This window comes from Caloenas nicobarica, chromosome 4 (assembly GCF_036013445.1).
Source record: "Caloenas nicobarica isolate bCalNic1 chromosome 4, bCalNic1.hap1, whole genome shotgun sequence".
Taxonomy (NCBI): Eukaryota; Metazoa; Chordata; class Aves; order Columbiformes; family Columbidae; genus Caloenas; species Caloenas nicobarica.
This window is the reverse complement of record NC_088248.1, coordinates 26,316,996-26,334,680: the sequence shown is the minus strand read 5'-3', so window position 1 is coordinate 26,334,680 and position 17,685 is coordinate 26,316,996. Positions and strand designations below refer to the sequence as shown.

Genomic DNA, 17,685 nt, shown 5'->3' with positions numbered 1-17,685 from the left:
TATGACATTACACAAAACACACTATTGAAGTGAAGTGATAAATTAATGACTGCATAATATCCTGTATGTGAGTAGTACCCTTTCTTTATTTGAAAAGAAAAAAGGGGGGGGGAAATTAATTGTAATGGGATCTCTCTCAGAAAAAAAGGATTTCATTATTGGTTTTGCCTTGATGTTTAACAGTAAGCTTTTTTCCCCTGTGGTGCTTACATGCAGCAGCAGCACTCTTAACCTCCCATAAAACACACAGCATTTAGTTTAAGATGAGGCAAATAAACGTGTCGTCTTGACACGCACCTAAAATACTGTCCTGCACTGATCAGAACCAAAACATTCCTCTTGCTTTGACCCCTTCTTGCAAATAACAGTAATCAGTTGAACAGCCCCATCTCACTGATGGGACTTTCTCATGGTATGCTGAAAAAAAAGGAACTGAAACTTACCACTTACTGGGAAAACAAGTGTTTAAAGTCAAATATGTATTTGAAACGCTTCTCTGTATGGGAAGATTTGAGCAATTCATAAATTTCACCCATTCCTAATGATTTTAACCAGTTGTTCTCAACTCTCTTTGGGTATCTCAATTTGTTTTAGAACAAAACTATAGTAGCCATTCCTCAATGCAACCCCCACAAGCTCAGCGCACTTGTATGGAGTCTTCAAACTCCATACAAGGTCTGAGCATCAATAATTGCAGGAGTGGCAGGCAATGTTAATTTACAGAGCTGCATCTCTGAGATAAGGAGGAGAGAACCAATTCTGCCTGAAAAAGCAAGTGGGATTGGAGAGTATGCCATAGTCTTGAGGAAATGTTAAGCTTACTGCCTGATACTCACAGAATTGATTATCCCCTTAAGTGCCTGGAATCCTCCAGTGACAGGGAAGACTTGCTCTTTCGTGTCAGCAATTTTTTCAAGCTTTGGAGAGAGAACACGTGCAAACACGTGAGTCATTTGGCAAACTAAATACATCACACTGCTTTTCAGTCTTAAAATGTAAATGGCTGTCTAAAAACAACTCCCATCAACTCAGCAAAGAGAAGGAAAATTTTTAGTTCCCTCACAGCTAACTATGTGTCTTCTAAAACAAACTTGGAGATGTCCCTGCTCATTGCAGAAGGGGTTGGACTAGATGACCTTTAAAGGTCCCTTCTAACCTAAACTATTCTATAATTCTAAATGGGAAGACTTAACTACAACCTAATGCAGCTAACAAAATGGTATAGTGGACAGCCATTGTGTCAAACCACCACATGAAAGAAACCTTTTAGGGCCTGTATCTTGGCAGTGATTTTGCAGCTGTTTCCAGAATTACCTTCCCTATTTGCTCTGCCTTCCATTAAAAAGCCTTTCTATGGCCCTTGTATACTAACAAGTCTTCTGTATACTTCTCCATTTAAGTCACTTTCACAGTACAAGAGTAGCTACATCCCTGATTAGGACACAGCAGCTCTGGAAGAACTGTCAGGCAATGAAAGACATGGACCCTTCTTATCCCAAGGTTGTTGGGATTGTTCTGCTTGAAGTTTGTTTATAACTATGCTGTTAATGCAACCTGTAGCCTAATTTAGTTACCACCTTAACGAAAGGGGGTTTGCCTGCATCCTTTCCTGCTGGCAGCTACCAGTCAGCAAGGGTATTTCCTGCGGGTCTTCTCAGCAATGAAGGTGACACACATTCTATTTATGTCTATGCACACATCTGAGTGTCTGCTTCCTGAGCCGGGGAAGACGCACTGCCTAATGTAAGTAAAATTAATTTATGTATTATTTAACATTAACTGTATAAAACCCTGACAAGATACTGCCTAGTAGTCTAAAATGGTAATGTTCTTACCTGCTCTTGTACAAAATCAAGGACGCCAACACAGTACACTCTAGCTCCCAGCTCTCTGGATTTCTTTGCCTGCCCCAGAATAGGACAGAGGAATAAGAATTTTTTTCATTCAATAGACAGCACGCAAACTTTTCAGAATATAACATGCATTTATTTACACCTAGCACTCACCTCTTTCTCTGCATACAAGGGAATCTGACCATCTAGCTTGCCATCTGTCAATGCAATGATGATACTAGAAAACCTTGAGGCTCCTTGCTTCGCAATTTGCACATTGGCCTGAAAACAGAAAATATTTATCCAGCTTTAAATTACACTTGAACTTTTAACCAAAATACTTCTTCTAAGCGAACATAGCATCCGAAACAACACTGAAGCCTCATCTTCAAACCCATCTCTTGTGACAATCCTCAGCCTCCCTTCTACTCATTACTAACAAGGAAGTCATTCACCAGTATTTTCCAGTCAGTGGTCAGCCCACCTCCGAAGTGCTGGGGTCACTAACTGATCAATCCTTGGAAACACTTGATTATTTCAGGATGGATACCCTGTGAGTTGTCAAGACCACTTCTCCTTACATCCACCATAAGGCTTCCTTTGCTACTCCCCAGATTTCAAATGCCAGTCAGTCGGTTCCAAGATACAAGAAGAATGGCTTAAAATATATTTTTTTAAACAGCAACAAACTTCTGTTTGCCTAGCTTTTCAGCCTGCAGATCACAATTACGACCTGGGCTCCACAGGCATAAAGGAAGAAAATTAGTTTCTATTCCTAACAGTGAAAGTTTAGATCCTCACCTTCAGGGCCCGAGTCTTTGAGCAAAATGGCAAAACATGCTTTAACTGTATGTCTCAAGAAAATATAAGCAGTTGGAACTCCATAATTAAGATAGTCCAAAATTAAGACCATTTGTCTTGAAAATGGTGATCTGTGCAGTAAGCTCTCCATAAGCACATGCTCTAGAAAGTATTGTTACACTCACAGCCCTACAAAGCTGTGTGTGACCATTTACCAGTAATAACTGGTATGCTGCATTAGCTGTTTGATTGATAACAAAGAACCACTCGCTACTGCGAAGGATCAAGTCAAAGAAATTCCATATGGAAATTTTCTGTGATGGCTAATCTTCTGCATGGGATTTGCATAGTATCTGAGCAATCTTGGGACCATTTTGAAAACCAAAAAGATTTCATCGTAACAGACTGAGACATAAAACCAATCCGTTTATGTTACAGGTTGCTGTTGTTATCCAGATGGCAAGAAGAGGATATTTTGACTCCAAGAAGATAAGTAAAGCCTACCTGTTTTAATCCTTCATGTATGTATGTATCACCTGCTGGTTTTACCTCCTCCAAATCCTTTAGACCTTTCTTGATTTTCTCTCTGAAAAGAAAAAGGCAAAAGACTGTTAGTATGATTTGAAATGGGGAAAGGGGCTAGTTTATTGATGGAAACATCAGTATTTGATATAAAGGAGGTCTGAAATTAAAATCTGTAAAATATAGCATTCAGCTGAGATACCATGCGGAGGCAGATTTTGTATTCACAACGGAAGCAGCACTGTGGTAACAGATATTTTAGACCTAAATAACACAATATGCCTCAGTGAGACAAAGAGCTAGATTCAAGTAAAATGCTTCAGACAGAGGAGATATTGCAAAGAAGTGGCAAACCCTCAGCATAAAGATAGCCCAATGGAAATTTTGTTCTATTAAGTCTACTTTGCTCAATTAAACCAACTTCACTTCCAATCATGATGCAATTAAAAAAGAAAACCCTTTAAGCAGCTGTTCTCTATCTAGAGTAATCTTCCAGGTCAATATACAGGTATTTAATGGGGTAGGACAGAATCACAATAATTAAAAGCCTCTCCTTAAAAAATGTACCATTTGCAAGACAACTCTTGTATCCAAGGAAAGGGACCAGGATTAAGGATAGTTTTAAAATTTTCAGCTGTCGCTACCTTTCTGTGTGACCTTTGACAAGACATCACACTTACACGGGTTGCAGTTCACTTATATTTAACCAGAGGATAAAGTTGTGCCATTATATCTCATGGGCTTTTAAATTAATCCATCACTGACTGCAACACACTCAGTTAACTATGATGGTAAGACTGGATAAGCTCATAGGTAGCACAAAAGGAACTATTTCCAGTGAAATCAATATGAGTGGGGAAAAAAGGCAGAGAGACTTTACTGAAAGAATCAAATCTGGAAGTTCTTAATTATTATACAAACAAAGTTCTAGTGAAGCTCATGGAAAGTTGTTCTAGGAAAGGACAAGCAAAAAGTAAGCAGAGAAAAAATCTGGGCCAGAATGTGTAAAACACTATAACAAATATAGGTGACACAGAAGAAACCATCAGGGGTGAGGAGATGGAGGGAAAATACATTACAGGAAGCGTGAAAGCTTTCCTTAGGGTAAACAAAATGAGAAAGAATGCATATGTTGCTCTGCCTGAATGCCACCCACAAGTCATTTGTTCCACTGATGCGCTTCCTCTATGTTTAGAAGCTCTGTTCCAAAGCACAATCCATAGCTGTAATAAGCTTCCAATCACAGGATCAACTGATATGATTGGGAAGCAGGTGGAAAAAAAAAAAGAAAAAAAAGATAAATGTGGCATTGAATATATGGAAGAGAACAAGTTATGTAAGATAATACAATCTGTTTGATCCAAATATTTTACATTCTGCATCTAAAGAAACAACTTAAAACTGATTATGTATGAACGCAGATTATAAACCATATACTTCATGCTTGCCAGAAATGAGCGGCAGCACATCACAGGCGTTAGTGTTCTGCTGCCAAGAAACAAGCAGCAAGTGAAGTCCCAGTTTTCTGAAACAGATTTCATTTTGCAAAAATAGCTTTTGTACAATCGCTTCAGTTTTACTTATTTAAAATCTCTTGTGACCCGGTCACACAGAAGTCTCTGGTGTTTCCAGGCCTCTGACCACAAGAGGTTCCAGGAAAATCTTTGGCGGCATAAGCTTGTTTAGCTGCATTTAATCAGTCATCCTCTCTTTCCCTTGGGGCACATCTGTACCAGATAGGCCCAGCCAGGTGTGAACAAGCTCCACTCATGCTCTGAGTTGATTAGGTACCAGCGAGTCCTGGCCTGGGTGTCACAAGTCCAATGCCCATGCATGACTTTGACTCTAGCAAATGAACCCCACCAGACAGCAAGAGAGGTTAGTTCAGTCATACTGAAACTCACACTGAGCAGGTCTAGAGGGTGGGTACAGGAGCTCATGTGTGCCTGAAACATTTTGATAATGGGACCCACTTTAGTCAATCAGCCATAGCACTCTGAAGCCCTCATTCCATCTCTCCAGTGCTCTCAAAACTCTCTTTTCTCTAGTTTCTGTAATATTTTTTGTAGCCACAAAATCTACAGAAAAAGTCTAGTTTTAAAACTCATCTGTACTGAAATAACAGAACTGTGACCCTAGTCTGGGTGTCTGGACACTACCGCCGTACAATTCAGTAACAGTGATAAAGGCTGAAGTGTCATTGGCGTTGTGGTTTAAGTCAGACAAGGGAGGGAGGTGCAAAAAGCAAAACAAAATCAGCAACGTGTAGGCTGTCTGTGTTTGGGCTCAATGACTACAAATTTAATATCTCTTCTCCATTCAGCATATGCACTGCATTACACCTCTGTATTTTAGACAAGGCACATCTAATTTTTAATAGTTACCCCTTCTGTTCTCTCTTTAAGTTTTGTACCTACTTCAGATAATTCTTCCAGCAGCAGCCAGGAAACACAACCATGGCTACAAGCTCTCTGTCAGTTTGACCCGTGGGTTCTTTTTACCCATTCCATTAACAGGGGCTGCAGGTGAAATCCCAGCCCGGCTGAGGTCAGGAAAGGTTCTGGTGGTAGCTTCAGTGGTACCCACTGGTCTTGTCTGTTTGGGCAACTCTGCTGTATGCTGTCTCAGAGGGCAGGAACTTGCACCAGTATTGGACAGAGGGCTCGTTTGCTGTGAGGGAGGCTGTGCCAGCTCTGCTGCGAGGTATATGAGCCTATCTACAAATACTGCTCCCTGCATGGGACAAATTCTACACTGAGCTTGTCTTGCACCATCAGTGTTTCACCAAGACAGGGCACTATAGAATTATATTTAGAAATGAGAACACACCATTTAGTAAAGAGAGATTACAAAGCAGCCCAGCTTTTCAAACAACTTAATAAATCCATTTAAGATAAATTAAAATGTAGCAACCTCTCTTTACCTGAGCATGTGTCCTGGTTTTGTTAAAAACAAGACCAGTTTCTCTTTTAGTGAATTTTCCTTTCAGCTGAGTTCTTCTTAGTAACTGCACTTTTCTGAAGTTGGCTACATATTTTTGTAAACAGACATAGCAATGGAATGCAAGGTCGCTGATAAGGATGCATGTCCTTTAAGTGAGAGGGGCAAGGAGGAGCAAACTGAACAGGTGACTAAAACTGACCAACTAAGTATTCCATCCCATCCATGTGATACTTCATATAAAAGTGGGCAATCACGAGGGTCTCATTCTTCTTTGAGTATGGCCGGCATCTGGGGAGGACCCTGTCTGCCGTCCCTGCAATCTGAGGCCTAGTGACAGACCCTGCATCCTTGAATCCAGTTCCAGTTCACTGCAGAGTCCAACCCAGGACTTCTGGGTGCCTGCCCTGCAGCTGCTGGAGCAGTGCTGAGCTTTGCCAGGAAATTCAAGATTGGTTTTGTATATTTTGTATTATTTTCTCTATTTTATTAGTAGAATTAGTAAAACATTTAAAATTCTTTCCAACTTGCAAGTCCTCTCTCTCTCTTTGCCCCTCTTTGCCCTCCTGTTGCCTTTCCTTAGTGGGGAGGAGGGGGAGGGCTAAAGGGAGAGAGAAAGGGGAGTGGGTTAACAAAGCATCTGCCACAGTTTATTGTCACCCTGCATTAAACGGTGACAGCATGCTCCACAATTCAGATCTGCTTTAAATGTAAATATTTGCCTTTCAGAGTTGGAGCATGCCAAAGCAACTATCAGCAGAAGTTTACAAGAGAGGTTTCTCTCTGCATAAGCTCTGTTGTACCAAGCTGCAAGCTTTTATTTAGGCAACTCAACAGGTACTGCTTAATATTATCTCTTGTTTTAAGTAAGTTTAATTGATACAATGCTAAAAACAGTATTGTGAGCAGGCAAGTGGTTGGACTATTGATGTTAATGCATTGCCTAGTTTCCTTGTGTAGACAGCACCACAGCATTTGCTGGCACTGAAAGACAGGTAATAAGTAGTTCCTTATACAGTAGCAGGGTGTAGATCAAACCTCCATCTAAGAGGACCAATGATAAAGCTACAGACCAGTTACAAAGCACAGGCCACCTTCGTTTTCTAGAGATGTGATACTGTCTTTGAGACCAAATACACTTAACAGAAGACAACATAAAGGAAATAAATGTGTCTTCAACATGTATAAAGGTTTATACTTGCTAGAAAGCAAAGTATGTTTGTGGACTGAATTTTAAAAACCTTTCAATCTCTCCTTTTTTGTGGGAAAAAAAAATTGTGCTTGTATTTTAGAGCTGCAGAGGTTAGAACCAGCTGAAATTGGCACATAAGCCTCAGGTTGTGCTGATTCATTTGGGCAGGGGGCTGGCCTTGTATGAAATGCTGAGTCTCCATTAACATCTACGCAGTTTTAATTAGTGGTTTCCTAGCTCTTCTGGATGGGGGACAGTATTTTATATTTCTTTTCCACATTCCATTCTCCCTATTGAAGTGCTGGAATCTTGAATCGTTTTTGTGCATCCGCAGGGAACTTGTGATTCCCAATGAGCAGGAATGGGGCTGTGTGCCTTCAGGGCAACATACTTCATCTCTAATAAAGGCAAATAAAACAGGTACTTTGGTTTTGCTCCTAAGAAGGAAATATAATAATAGGAAAACACACACACTTGTTAGTGAAACAAAGAGGACAAAGAATAAGTGTTCTTTAAGAAAAAGAGGGATGGTTGCATCCCTAACAAAGAGCTGATGCACGAGTGAAAGTAAACCCTGCACATCAGCTTCCTGAGATGCACACTTTGGAGGAGATTCCTGCTTTCTACACCTCTCAAATATTCAAGAGGGCTAAGTACAATTACAGCAATTTTTGTCCTTTGAACTTTAGGCCTCCTGCATGGGCTCCAGATGGAAAAAACCTAAGTGACTGACTTTGCCATTCTTTATACACCCAGAACATGCTTTCTGCAGATGGCTCTGTTTCAGTAAGCTTCTTGAACCAAAGCATAGGGTTCGCTCACATGACAGTCTGAACATGCATAAATGTCTTGCTAGGTTACATGTCTCTCTGCATTAAAGGAATAGCCAGTTAACTCCATCAAACTAGAGACAAGCATAGCAGGGTATGGTTGGTCATGTACCAGATGCTTAAGTGTTCTATTTTCCCATCTTCATTAACATAATCTATCTTTAGCTCCAACAGGAGTTTCACCTAAGCAGAGTCAGTAGGGCTAGTCCTGGCCATGGACACTGGTCAAATGCCGCAGAAGCAGGTTTACAGAAACCAGAATTTCTTCTGGAATGCAGAAGACATTGTGCCATCTGGATGATATTCGTAAGTGTAACCACTTTTTCAAACAACTCACTTCTCAAAACCAGTAGCATAACTGAGCGCCAAATGTGAATGCACAATTTTTTGTTTACCACTTAGCATATAGTTTCCAGCTAAACTTCACAGGGGAAATGTGCATCTCTAAAACAGGATATAACCATTGTGAGAGGTCTTTTCCATCTGGGTGTTTTGTTTGGGTTTTTTTTCTATATATTTATTATAGTATTTTGTGTACTGTGGTTAACAGTGACTTCTTTTTCCAGAACTATTCACATAGCACTGTTCATAGTCACAAAATATTTGGTAATCTGGAGGATTCAGTGCTATGGTGTGGGTTTCTTTATATCCACAGCTTTATTATGCAGTAAAAAACAGCAAGAACTTTGTGCAAAGAATTAGACGCCTGAGGCATTCAAAACAAAAAAGACTTCGCTAGTTTGAACTAACCACTGAGATTGAATCGTGGTTTGATGACGTTTGTGAATGAGCAAGTAAGTGAGGGGAAAAACATTCCTGCAAGTTCAAAATGCACATTAAAAAACAAGGCAGTAAGATCCCATAATCACACACACATACACACCCACCCCCAAAACCACACTGGACTTAGCATCCTCATCTTCTATTTGGAACACTGGGTGTTAGATATTCTAAGTAATTTTCCACTGTTGACTCCTTTAATGTTTATAAGGATAGCCGTTCCAACTGCATCTATCCATTCTTACCTCTGTACATACGGTCACAGTTACCACTGTCTCTTCATCATTCTCCTTATAATTCCTCCTAAACAATAAGGGTAGTAATTTCCTTTCCCATACCACATTCACAAAAGCATCAGTAAACCTTGCATTAAAGAAAAGTCCCACAGAAGAACTCACTAGAACTAAAAAGGGTTCTTCCTATGCTTTAAACTAGGTTTCCGAGAAAAATATGTCTCTTTCCATGGCTTCAAGTGTGCCACAGACATGCAATGAAAAAGGAACTTGTGTTTCCGTGGCTGGGTTCCAGAGTTCTGCCCAAGCATTCAAAGCGGTCTGTATGCTATCAGCACTGCCTCTCACTGTTTGATAAGGAATAGGCCACTGACAGGAATTAAAGGCCTATTGAAATTGAGAGAAAGGATCTAATTGAGTTCAGCAGTCATCAGAACAGGCTTAAGTATCCTCTCCTGACCTCTCTCAAGCCATCTAGAAAAGTGGCTTGTAACCTCGTCTGTCCTCATAGAGAGCAGATCCAGTACCCAAGCCCAAGTAGGGGGAAGTGAAAACTTAGCTGTTCTGAAGTCAGACCACTTTTTTAAATAGTAAAACAGGAGGGGCTTAGAATTACGTCTTTAGAAATCCTGTATCTAGGATGTCAGCTCACATTTCCACAGCAAGACACACTCGTGTGTTGCCAATGACAGGTCTCTTGTAAGTACACACTCAAGTAAGTCTTATACTTCCTGCTCTGTACTATTAAAAACAAAAACAGTAAACCACGACAGACCACACTTTTGTATTGACTCTACTAAAGAGAGCAGAAAGGACAGACTACCTCACTTATACCCTGCCACAGTTCATTAAAACGATTCCTAAACGGTTTATCCACATGTTCAAAATCCAAAAAGTTGTTCAGTATGTGTAGCTTCTGGACAGAAGGGAGATAGAGAGGAGGTTGTGTTGGTTTTGACAAGGCTGAAAGGATTCTGAAGGAGTCTGACAACAGTGCAACTGTCCTCCGCTAAAAGCAGAGATTCCCCAATACTGTTTAGCAATTCCTGTGATTTTTAGTAGTTAATTTTACAACAAACTCTTCTCTACCTGATTTTCTTCTTCAGCTTCTCTCCACCTGTCTTTGACCCATCTTAGCTGCTAATCATTATTTGCTTTAGAAAATCGGAGTGAGCAGACTTGAATTGCATTGCCTTCAAAAACATCAACTGAGACAAAGAGTTCAGGCTCATCCATACATCCTCATGGTGCCAGAAAGATCTCACACCTTTCAAGTGGCACCAACTGCACTGTCTAAAACCTATTTTGAAGTTCTAATTTGAAAATACAAAACTAAATACCAACCTTATATGAGATTATGAGACTCATTAATTTACCATTGTATGCTCTACCTAGACATGAAGAAATACTGAAGATGTATCTACGGATGTTTTTTTACAAAAGCAAAAGCAAGACATCTTTCTCCTGCTGTGCCAAGGAAGATGCAGAGATGAAAAAATTACTTTTAGTTGCTCTGCAAAGCAGTGGCAGAGTTCACATCAAGAATTTATTCCACATCATTGTTCTCTTTACTTTTTCACTATGATATCCATTGATATTTTCACAAAATTAAATCCAGCCCTACACAGAGGCTTCATGACTGGCCACCACTTAAAGGTATTCGTTATTTTTCAGTATCTGTTACTGTTCCTCTGATTTAATAAGAGTCCTTGGGCAGAGAGGAGGGAGGGCAAGAATTAAAAAAGCAGTGCACTGACCTGTCTCCAGTTAATGGCATAATGACGTGTGCCTGGGTGGAAAACACGATAAACGATAATCTCATCTTGGGGCTTTTAAAAAAGGGAAGGAAAAAAAAAACAAAAACCAACATTTTAAACAAATTAAAAGAAATGTACAGATGCATAGCATTTCATTTGCTTATTCATGCTTCATTAATATCATTGTTATCCTCCAACTTCTAAAGAACATACTTTCAACTACAAACACAGAATGAGTGAGGAATTAAAAGGTTTCTGCCCATCTACTCCTTACTCAGATACTTTGAGACTGAAGTAGCAGAATTATTCTTTCTTGCCTGACTGGACTCCAGATCGCGACATGCTAAACTTAAGAGTTAAGATCTCATGCAACCCAACTGAAAGTGAACTTCACAGGTTATGATCTACCAAAGTACAAAAGGTAACACATCCTTTTATATGTTCATGGTTACTGGTGTAAAAATAAGTCAGGGACATAGACTCACAGTACATTCTTGCTCTGGGGTATTAAACATGGACCTGTTCAAAGGTCAGTTTCCCCTTTTTATAGTTTGATCCTGACAGAATGTAAATTTCAAACTGTGCTTTAGGGTCATAAAATGATCAACATCAAAGAAACAGTGCCCTCCAACTAGTTCATTTCTTAAAAAAGCAGCAAGACAAACTCTTTCAGAATGAGTATGTTTTTCTTTTGGTGACATAAAATTGTGACACTTAAGATCAACTTCCATAAATGTATCTGGGGAAAGGTCATTATAAAAAGCAACACTGTACAAATTTATTTTGTTAAGGAATTTAGACTTGTTTTGGAGAAGCCCACCTGTCTCTTCCAGCAAAACTAAGAGGAATTACATCCAACTATCTGTGGAAAATGCATCTCTTAAGGACTGATGCTCTGGAAGTCCAAGATAGTAACCCCCCTAACGTAAGTTGTAACAACATTTCTCTTATCTGCTTTTAATTTCTATTCATGACAATTTCAATATATTCAGTAATTTTAAAATTCACTGTATATGTGCATGACCATTAATTTATTGGGTTGATGCTAGTAAAGACGTAACACTTGTAAAGATGAATGACTATAAACTTTCAATTGCTTACGTCAACGATGTAACTTAAAATTATTGACATCATGGAAATATAAGTACTGGGCAAGTCTTTGCTCAGATTGCAAATCTGGGTCTTGGATTTACGATCCAGTCTATCCATTAAGGCTCTGAATACAAAAACCTGAGAGGATTTGAATTAAACTATAATCTAAGATATGGCATAATCAATCTTAGTTGCCGCAAACAGTTGCCAAACAAAAAACAAGTACTTGCAACCCAGATCTCTTTGGATTACATCACCACCTAGCCCAAGTAACATGGGACTTCCCTGTCTGAGATGCAACTCTCTGTACATAATAACCTTAAAGTTACGATTTAGTTGACTTGTCTTTAGGACAACCACAACACTGCCCCCTTCACAAGACATCCCGTTTCTGTTCCACTCTCCCAGAACTCAGAAAATGTGATGATGGCAGAGGCCTGTATGAATGCACCTGTTAGACCTGACAGCCCTGGCAGGTGCAGGGCTTTCAGAACTAAAATAATCAGCACAGGCTGCTATTGCTGCAAATACGCATGTTACAGACAAGCCAAAACAGAGCAGATGCACAGGTCACATGACCGTGAATTAATTCTTCAGGTGAGGGCTGAAGCAAACTGCTACCAATTGGTCTTTTGCCGTCTTCCCACAACTACTCTTTCAATTTAAGAAAAGGCAAGGTCGAATGACTCTGTGCCCTATTCTGAAAGCATACTGAGGCCTGAAGGCAGGACAAAGGCCTCATCAGCCTTCAGAGGTGCTCCAGCCCCATCAGGGAAACACTGTAGGTGTGCTGCTCAGGCTCCCAGAAGAGCTCAAAAACAGTCATGCTGTGAAGGGTTTGTGCCACATACGGTTGAGTCGTCAGCACACAGACACCAAGCGAGACGCTCTTAGGTTGGGCTGTCTGGCTCAGCACCATAATTGATCCTTGTTCAGTGTAAAAAGTCAGTGGAGTAACTTGCCAGTTCAATAGCTTTATTTCAGATAATGCAGCCAGACCACTAAACAACAACTATTGCAAAAGGGAGTGTCATTTGATGTCATCTTGAAGTATGAGATGATGAACTGAAAGATTTACTCTGGACAAGCAGCACCCTTTCAGTGGGGGTAAATGCATTTTTTCATTACTTGCTGAAAAGTGCTGCTTTGGTCTCCTTAATTTATTTGGGGTTTTTTTTATTGTAAAGCTTATAAAATAACTTTCAAAAGTTCATGTCACCCACTTGGTTTACAGAAGATTTGCTTTTTACAAGATGGATCTAAGCAATATTTAATTACACAAGCCTAACTGTATCCCTTTACTAGCGAGCCAAGATTATACTTGCCTGCTGCACTTCATTTGCCTTAGCAAAATGTACCACACCATCTATGTCTGTGTGTTTTAGGGGGGGAGTCTTCCTTTGGGTTTGTTTTTTGTTTGGGTTGTGGGGGGGGCAGTTTTTGTTTCTATTTAAAGCAAAATGCTGCATCACAGTAATCTTCAACTGTTTGTACAGAGTAGTTAGCTAGTATTTACAACAGCCATTTTGATGACAGCAATACTGCCAAACAGTTACAGACAAAATTGGTTACATATATGTATAACACATATACTGTTAACATGGGACAAACCTCCTGTATGTTTGTCTACGCTTGAAAAATACTCCCTTTTAACCTTCACCATATATTTACAAATATATGGATATGTATTCAGATTGCCTTCTTTATATAGATGTCTAAAAGCAGTAAACAAGAAATACTCTAGCAGAAGTGAGGCATGTAGGAAAAAAAGTTAAAAATAAAATAACATGTGAGAGTAATTTTAGAGACTAAGTATTTAAAGATGCATATTACCACCTTTTTACTGAGTTCCAAACATGAGAATATGAAGTTTCCAATATTTTTCAGCAATTTAGACACTAGAAGCCAAACTCTTAACATGTTTATGAAACATATCTACTGAGTTTACAAAAGCATGCGTTTTTTTCCAACATATCCCAGTATTATAGATGTCACAAGGAGAAGAACGCACCTCACAAATCTTTCTGTCAGTTGGTTTACAAAATCAAATATTTCGTGCCAGTTCTGTGCTACACTTCCAGATCTGAAAAGAAAGCAAAAGCTATTAGTAGGCCTTACTTAAGGAAAGCAAGGAGGATGACAATTTCCGTGAGAAACTGGCCAATACAGGACTCTGCTTTTCTAATTATTTCAAGTTATCATCAACCCTGGCTCGTGGTGGAACTTGCCTGTGAACTTTTTCGGGGTTTGTCAAGCTAAGGCATGGCAAACTGCATACATTAAACAGCACACCAGATGGAAAAATACATTAATAACTTGTTGTGAAGCTCAGCAGCATCAATTCAAATAGCCACTCTATCAAATCTAAGTCTTTCCTCTTCCCGCTCCACCCGAAAATGCGGAGTGTGCTGATGGCGATCTGTTATGCACAAACTTCCCCACGAAAAACATGATAATCAACAGCTGTTGAGGGGGAGGGGTGGCAGACGCTGCCGGTTGCTCGGGCTGCCTCAAAAATGTCCACCGATGTACTTTCGGGCGGAACATAGACCTTCGCTGAAACCCTGTTCCCCAGAAACTTCACAATATCCACGGACACGGGTGGCGGGGAAATCAAACCCACCTCGACCCTCCGTCTCCGCGACTCTGCAGCGAGGGCACCGAGAGAGTCGAAAACTTTCTGTGCGCCTCCCCACCACGGACGGTACAGCCCCGCCGTCGGCTACCGCCCCCGTCCCCTGAGCACCCGCTTCCACCGCCATCGCCCTGTCCGGCAGCTGTTAGCCCCGAGCGGCCGTTACGGCCCGGAGCGACCGTTACAGCCCGTAACGGCCGCGGCGGCGCGCGCACCGCCACAGCCCGGCTCCCCTCGGCGCGCGCGACCCCCCCTCGGCCCCGCGACGGCTCCAACGGCCGCGCGCGGCCGGGAACAAAAGCCGCGCCCGGAGAGGGGTGGCAGCCGTGCCGCCCCGTCCTGAACCCCCGCGCTCCCCTTACTTGTCCAGCACGAAGTACATGTCGAACGCGCCGTGGCACGACGGCCCCTCTGGAGCCGGGGCGGCGGGCAGCAGTGGCAGCAGCAGCAGCAGCAGCGCCGGGCAGCGCGGGGCGAAGCGTCCCCGCGGCACGGGCCCCGCCATGGGGATTCGGGACGGCAGGACGCAGCGCCGGCGCTGAGGGGACGCGGGGGCCTGGCGGTATGGTCCTGCCGCTCTGCGGGCGCGGGCGGTGCTAAAGTGGCCGCCCCTCGTCCGCTGCCGCGGCTCGCCCGGCCCGGCCCGGCCCTCCCCGCCCGTCAGTGGCGGCGGCGGTGCCTGAGGCGGGGGCCGGGGCCGGGCGGGCTTGGCGCGCCCCTCTGCGCCTGTGTGGCGCGGCCCGCCTCCCCTCAGCCGCCCGGCTGCGGCGGCCACCCGCGACTTCGGCAATGGCGACCTCGCAGCGTCCCCGTGTCGTGTCCCCCCCTCCTCGCTCCCCGCCGCAGGCACCTCCCCGGCAGGCGGCGGCCTCCCTGGCGGCCCGCGGCTGACCCCGGGTTCGCGTCCCCGGCGGCCGGGCCCCGCTGGAAGCCTCCCCCCACCCCTGAAAAGGTGGTGCCGGGGCAGACTCCCGGTCGGCGCGACGCCCAGAAATGGCTGCTTTCTGTGTGATTCTGTGCTCTCCTCTCCCGCAGGGCCAGCCCAGCTTCGGAGAGCAGCGATTAGGAACCGGACGGAGAGAGAGGACTTTCGGAGGTGTGAAGGCTCGCCGTGCAGCCCCGCGGGGCCGAGACTCCCGCAGCTGGATGGAGCCCACCCGTAGCACAGTCATGTCACCTGCCCCTGCCGGTGTTCGGCTTGGTTTGTGCAAAGTTTAAAAGTCCACAACAGCTGACAGGACTGTTTGCAACGTACTAGAAATATGTTATTCTATGCTGACAATGAAAACTCATAATTAAAACAAGATCTGTGGCTCTCCAAGCTTTTCGTACTTTGAGAGGGCAGGCATGCTGCCTCAGACATTTCTCTGAACTGCTTCCTCACTGGGATTTGGTATTCAGCCTATCCATTAAGTCACTGTGTGTCAACTACCCCTATGAGATTTAACCAGAAATCTCCTAGGATTTTTTTTTTTTTTAATAAATCAGTTGTTCACTTTCCGAGCATTCATTTTAGGGTTCTTTGCCAGGGGTGCTGGACATTGAACATTTTTCTAAACCAGCAGCCACCTAAAAAACTGTTGCAAACCATGTTGCAGCCATGCATGTTAGCCATTTTCTACGATATATCCAAACTGTTGCTCTGGGATTGTGCATGTGGTAACCACCAACACATACTGATTTACAATAGACTTCATAAAACTAAATATAGAGCAGACATTTGGTTTGAAGCATAAGCTGGATCCTTCACAGTAAACATGAGGCACTGTAGAAAGCGTCACTTTATGCTGTGAGAATATTATCTTTCAAATTTTTCCATCTGTGGTTTCAGATTTTCACAGGAAGTTCAAACATGCTTAATAATCTTAAAATATTATCTAAAGGCTAAGTAGATGCCTGAATTTTCTGTGAGGAAAAATTTTAGTCATGTGACAAGCTGCCTAAACCAAAATTATCTTGTGAGTTAAAAATAAATGTCTAGCCTCTGTTTCTTTGTTTCCCTTCTGGAGTTTTTGCCATAAGCGCTATGTGACAAGCAATTAAGAAGACCTGAAAAAAAAGTTGATTATTTTCTTTCACCATTTGTGTGCCCAGTGCTTTGTTTTAATAGCATCTACTTTGAGCAGCTTTGATTTACAGTGGAGTGTGTTCACCACTGCAATGCATGGAAGCTCAAGACACAGGGTTCTTGAGTACCACAGACGTCAGGCCCAGTTAGGCCTAGACTCAGGATTCTTTCTGATAATGTGTTACGTTTTACTAGCAAAATAATCTGCTAGAGCTCTGAAAAGCCTGTCTCCCATTGTAACATCAGTCACTGGAGCAATGAGTCAATAAGGCTGTCCAGCTATGGGAGGATAAAACATAGTTCAGAAGTGCCCTGTGCCTTATGACAAAAAAACCCCGAACATTTCCTTCAGAATCTGCCAGTTCTGGCTTGCAATGGAAGTAGTCAGAGGGTGAGCAATTTACCAAGACAAAAATCCCCCAGAAATTACTGATTTCCCCCATCACCTGCCAAATAAATTATTCATGAGTCAGTATGAGTTTGACTGGCAGTAAGCTGTCATGGCCTTGTGGCTTTTATTAAATTCATGTTTTATGGGGCTATATAGAGGATATTACCTGGAACCCTACCATTTGTTCCCAAGATGCTCTTTTCCTTTTTCTCATAGTAAATATCACATTTCTTAGGCTGACCATCTTATTTACATTTCCCTTTCAACAGCCACTGCTCCATTGTCTGTTTTTAATTTGGTGAGAGTTCCTCATCCTGCAGGGCATCATGTTGGCATTATACAGAGGTAATGGATGCTTCAGAAACCTCGCTGCAAGAAAAGCTGTCAGTGTAGGCATTGCAGAGCACAGCCCCCAAGTGCTGTAGCAGGCCTGATGCACGGAGAATACAGGAGAGAATCTGGGCAATGATCCTCTTAGGATTTATATAATAAATACATAAATTTCCTGGCTGCACAGCTACTGAACCATAAGACCACGTCTTACAGCAGGTAGTCCTTTGTACTAAGAATTGAAACAAAGTGCATTTTTTATACAGGAGGGGTTACTGAAGG

General features: G+C 42.3%; 1 protein-coding gene across 1 annotated transcript in view; it reads right to left on the bottom strand.

Annotated features, from left to right (window-relative positions):
• Window positions 1-15,425, bottom strand: part of ANTXR2 (ANTXR cell adhesion molecule 2) — a 122,017-nt gene extending 106,592 nt beyond the window's left edge. Inside the window, exons 1-7 of the mRNA XM_065634277.1 lie at window positions 14,977-15,425; window positions 13,991-14,062; window positions 10,888-10,959; window positions 3,138-3,219; window positions 2,007-2,114; window positions 1,836-1,904; window positions 837-917 (exon numbers count right to left, since the gene is read on the bottom strand). Coding sequence (XP_065490349.1) covers window positions 837-917; window positions 1,836-1,904; window positions 2,007-2,114; window positions 3,138-3,219; window positions 10,888-10,959; window positions 13,991-14,062; window positions 14,977-15,119 — 627 coding nt within the window. The 5' untranslated portion in view covers window positions 15,120-15,425. The remainder of the gene's footprint in view (window positions 1-836; window positions 918-1,835; window positions 1,905-2,006; window positions 2,115-3,137; window positions 3,220-10,887; window positions 10,960-13,990; window positions 14,063-14,976) is intronic.
• Window positions 15,426-17,685: the final 2,260 nt, after the last annotated feature.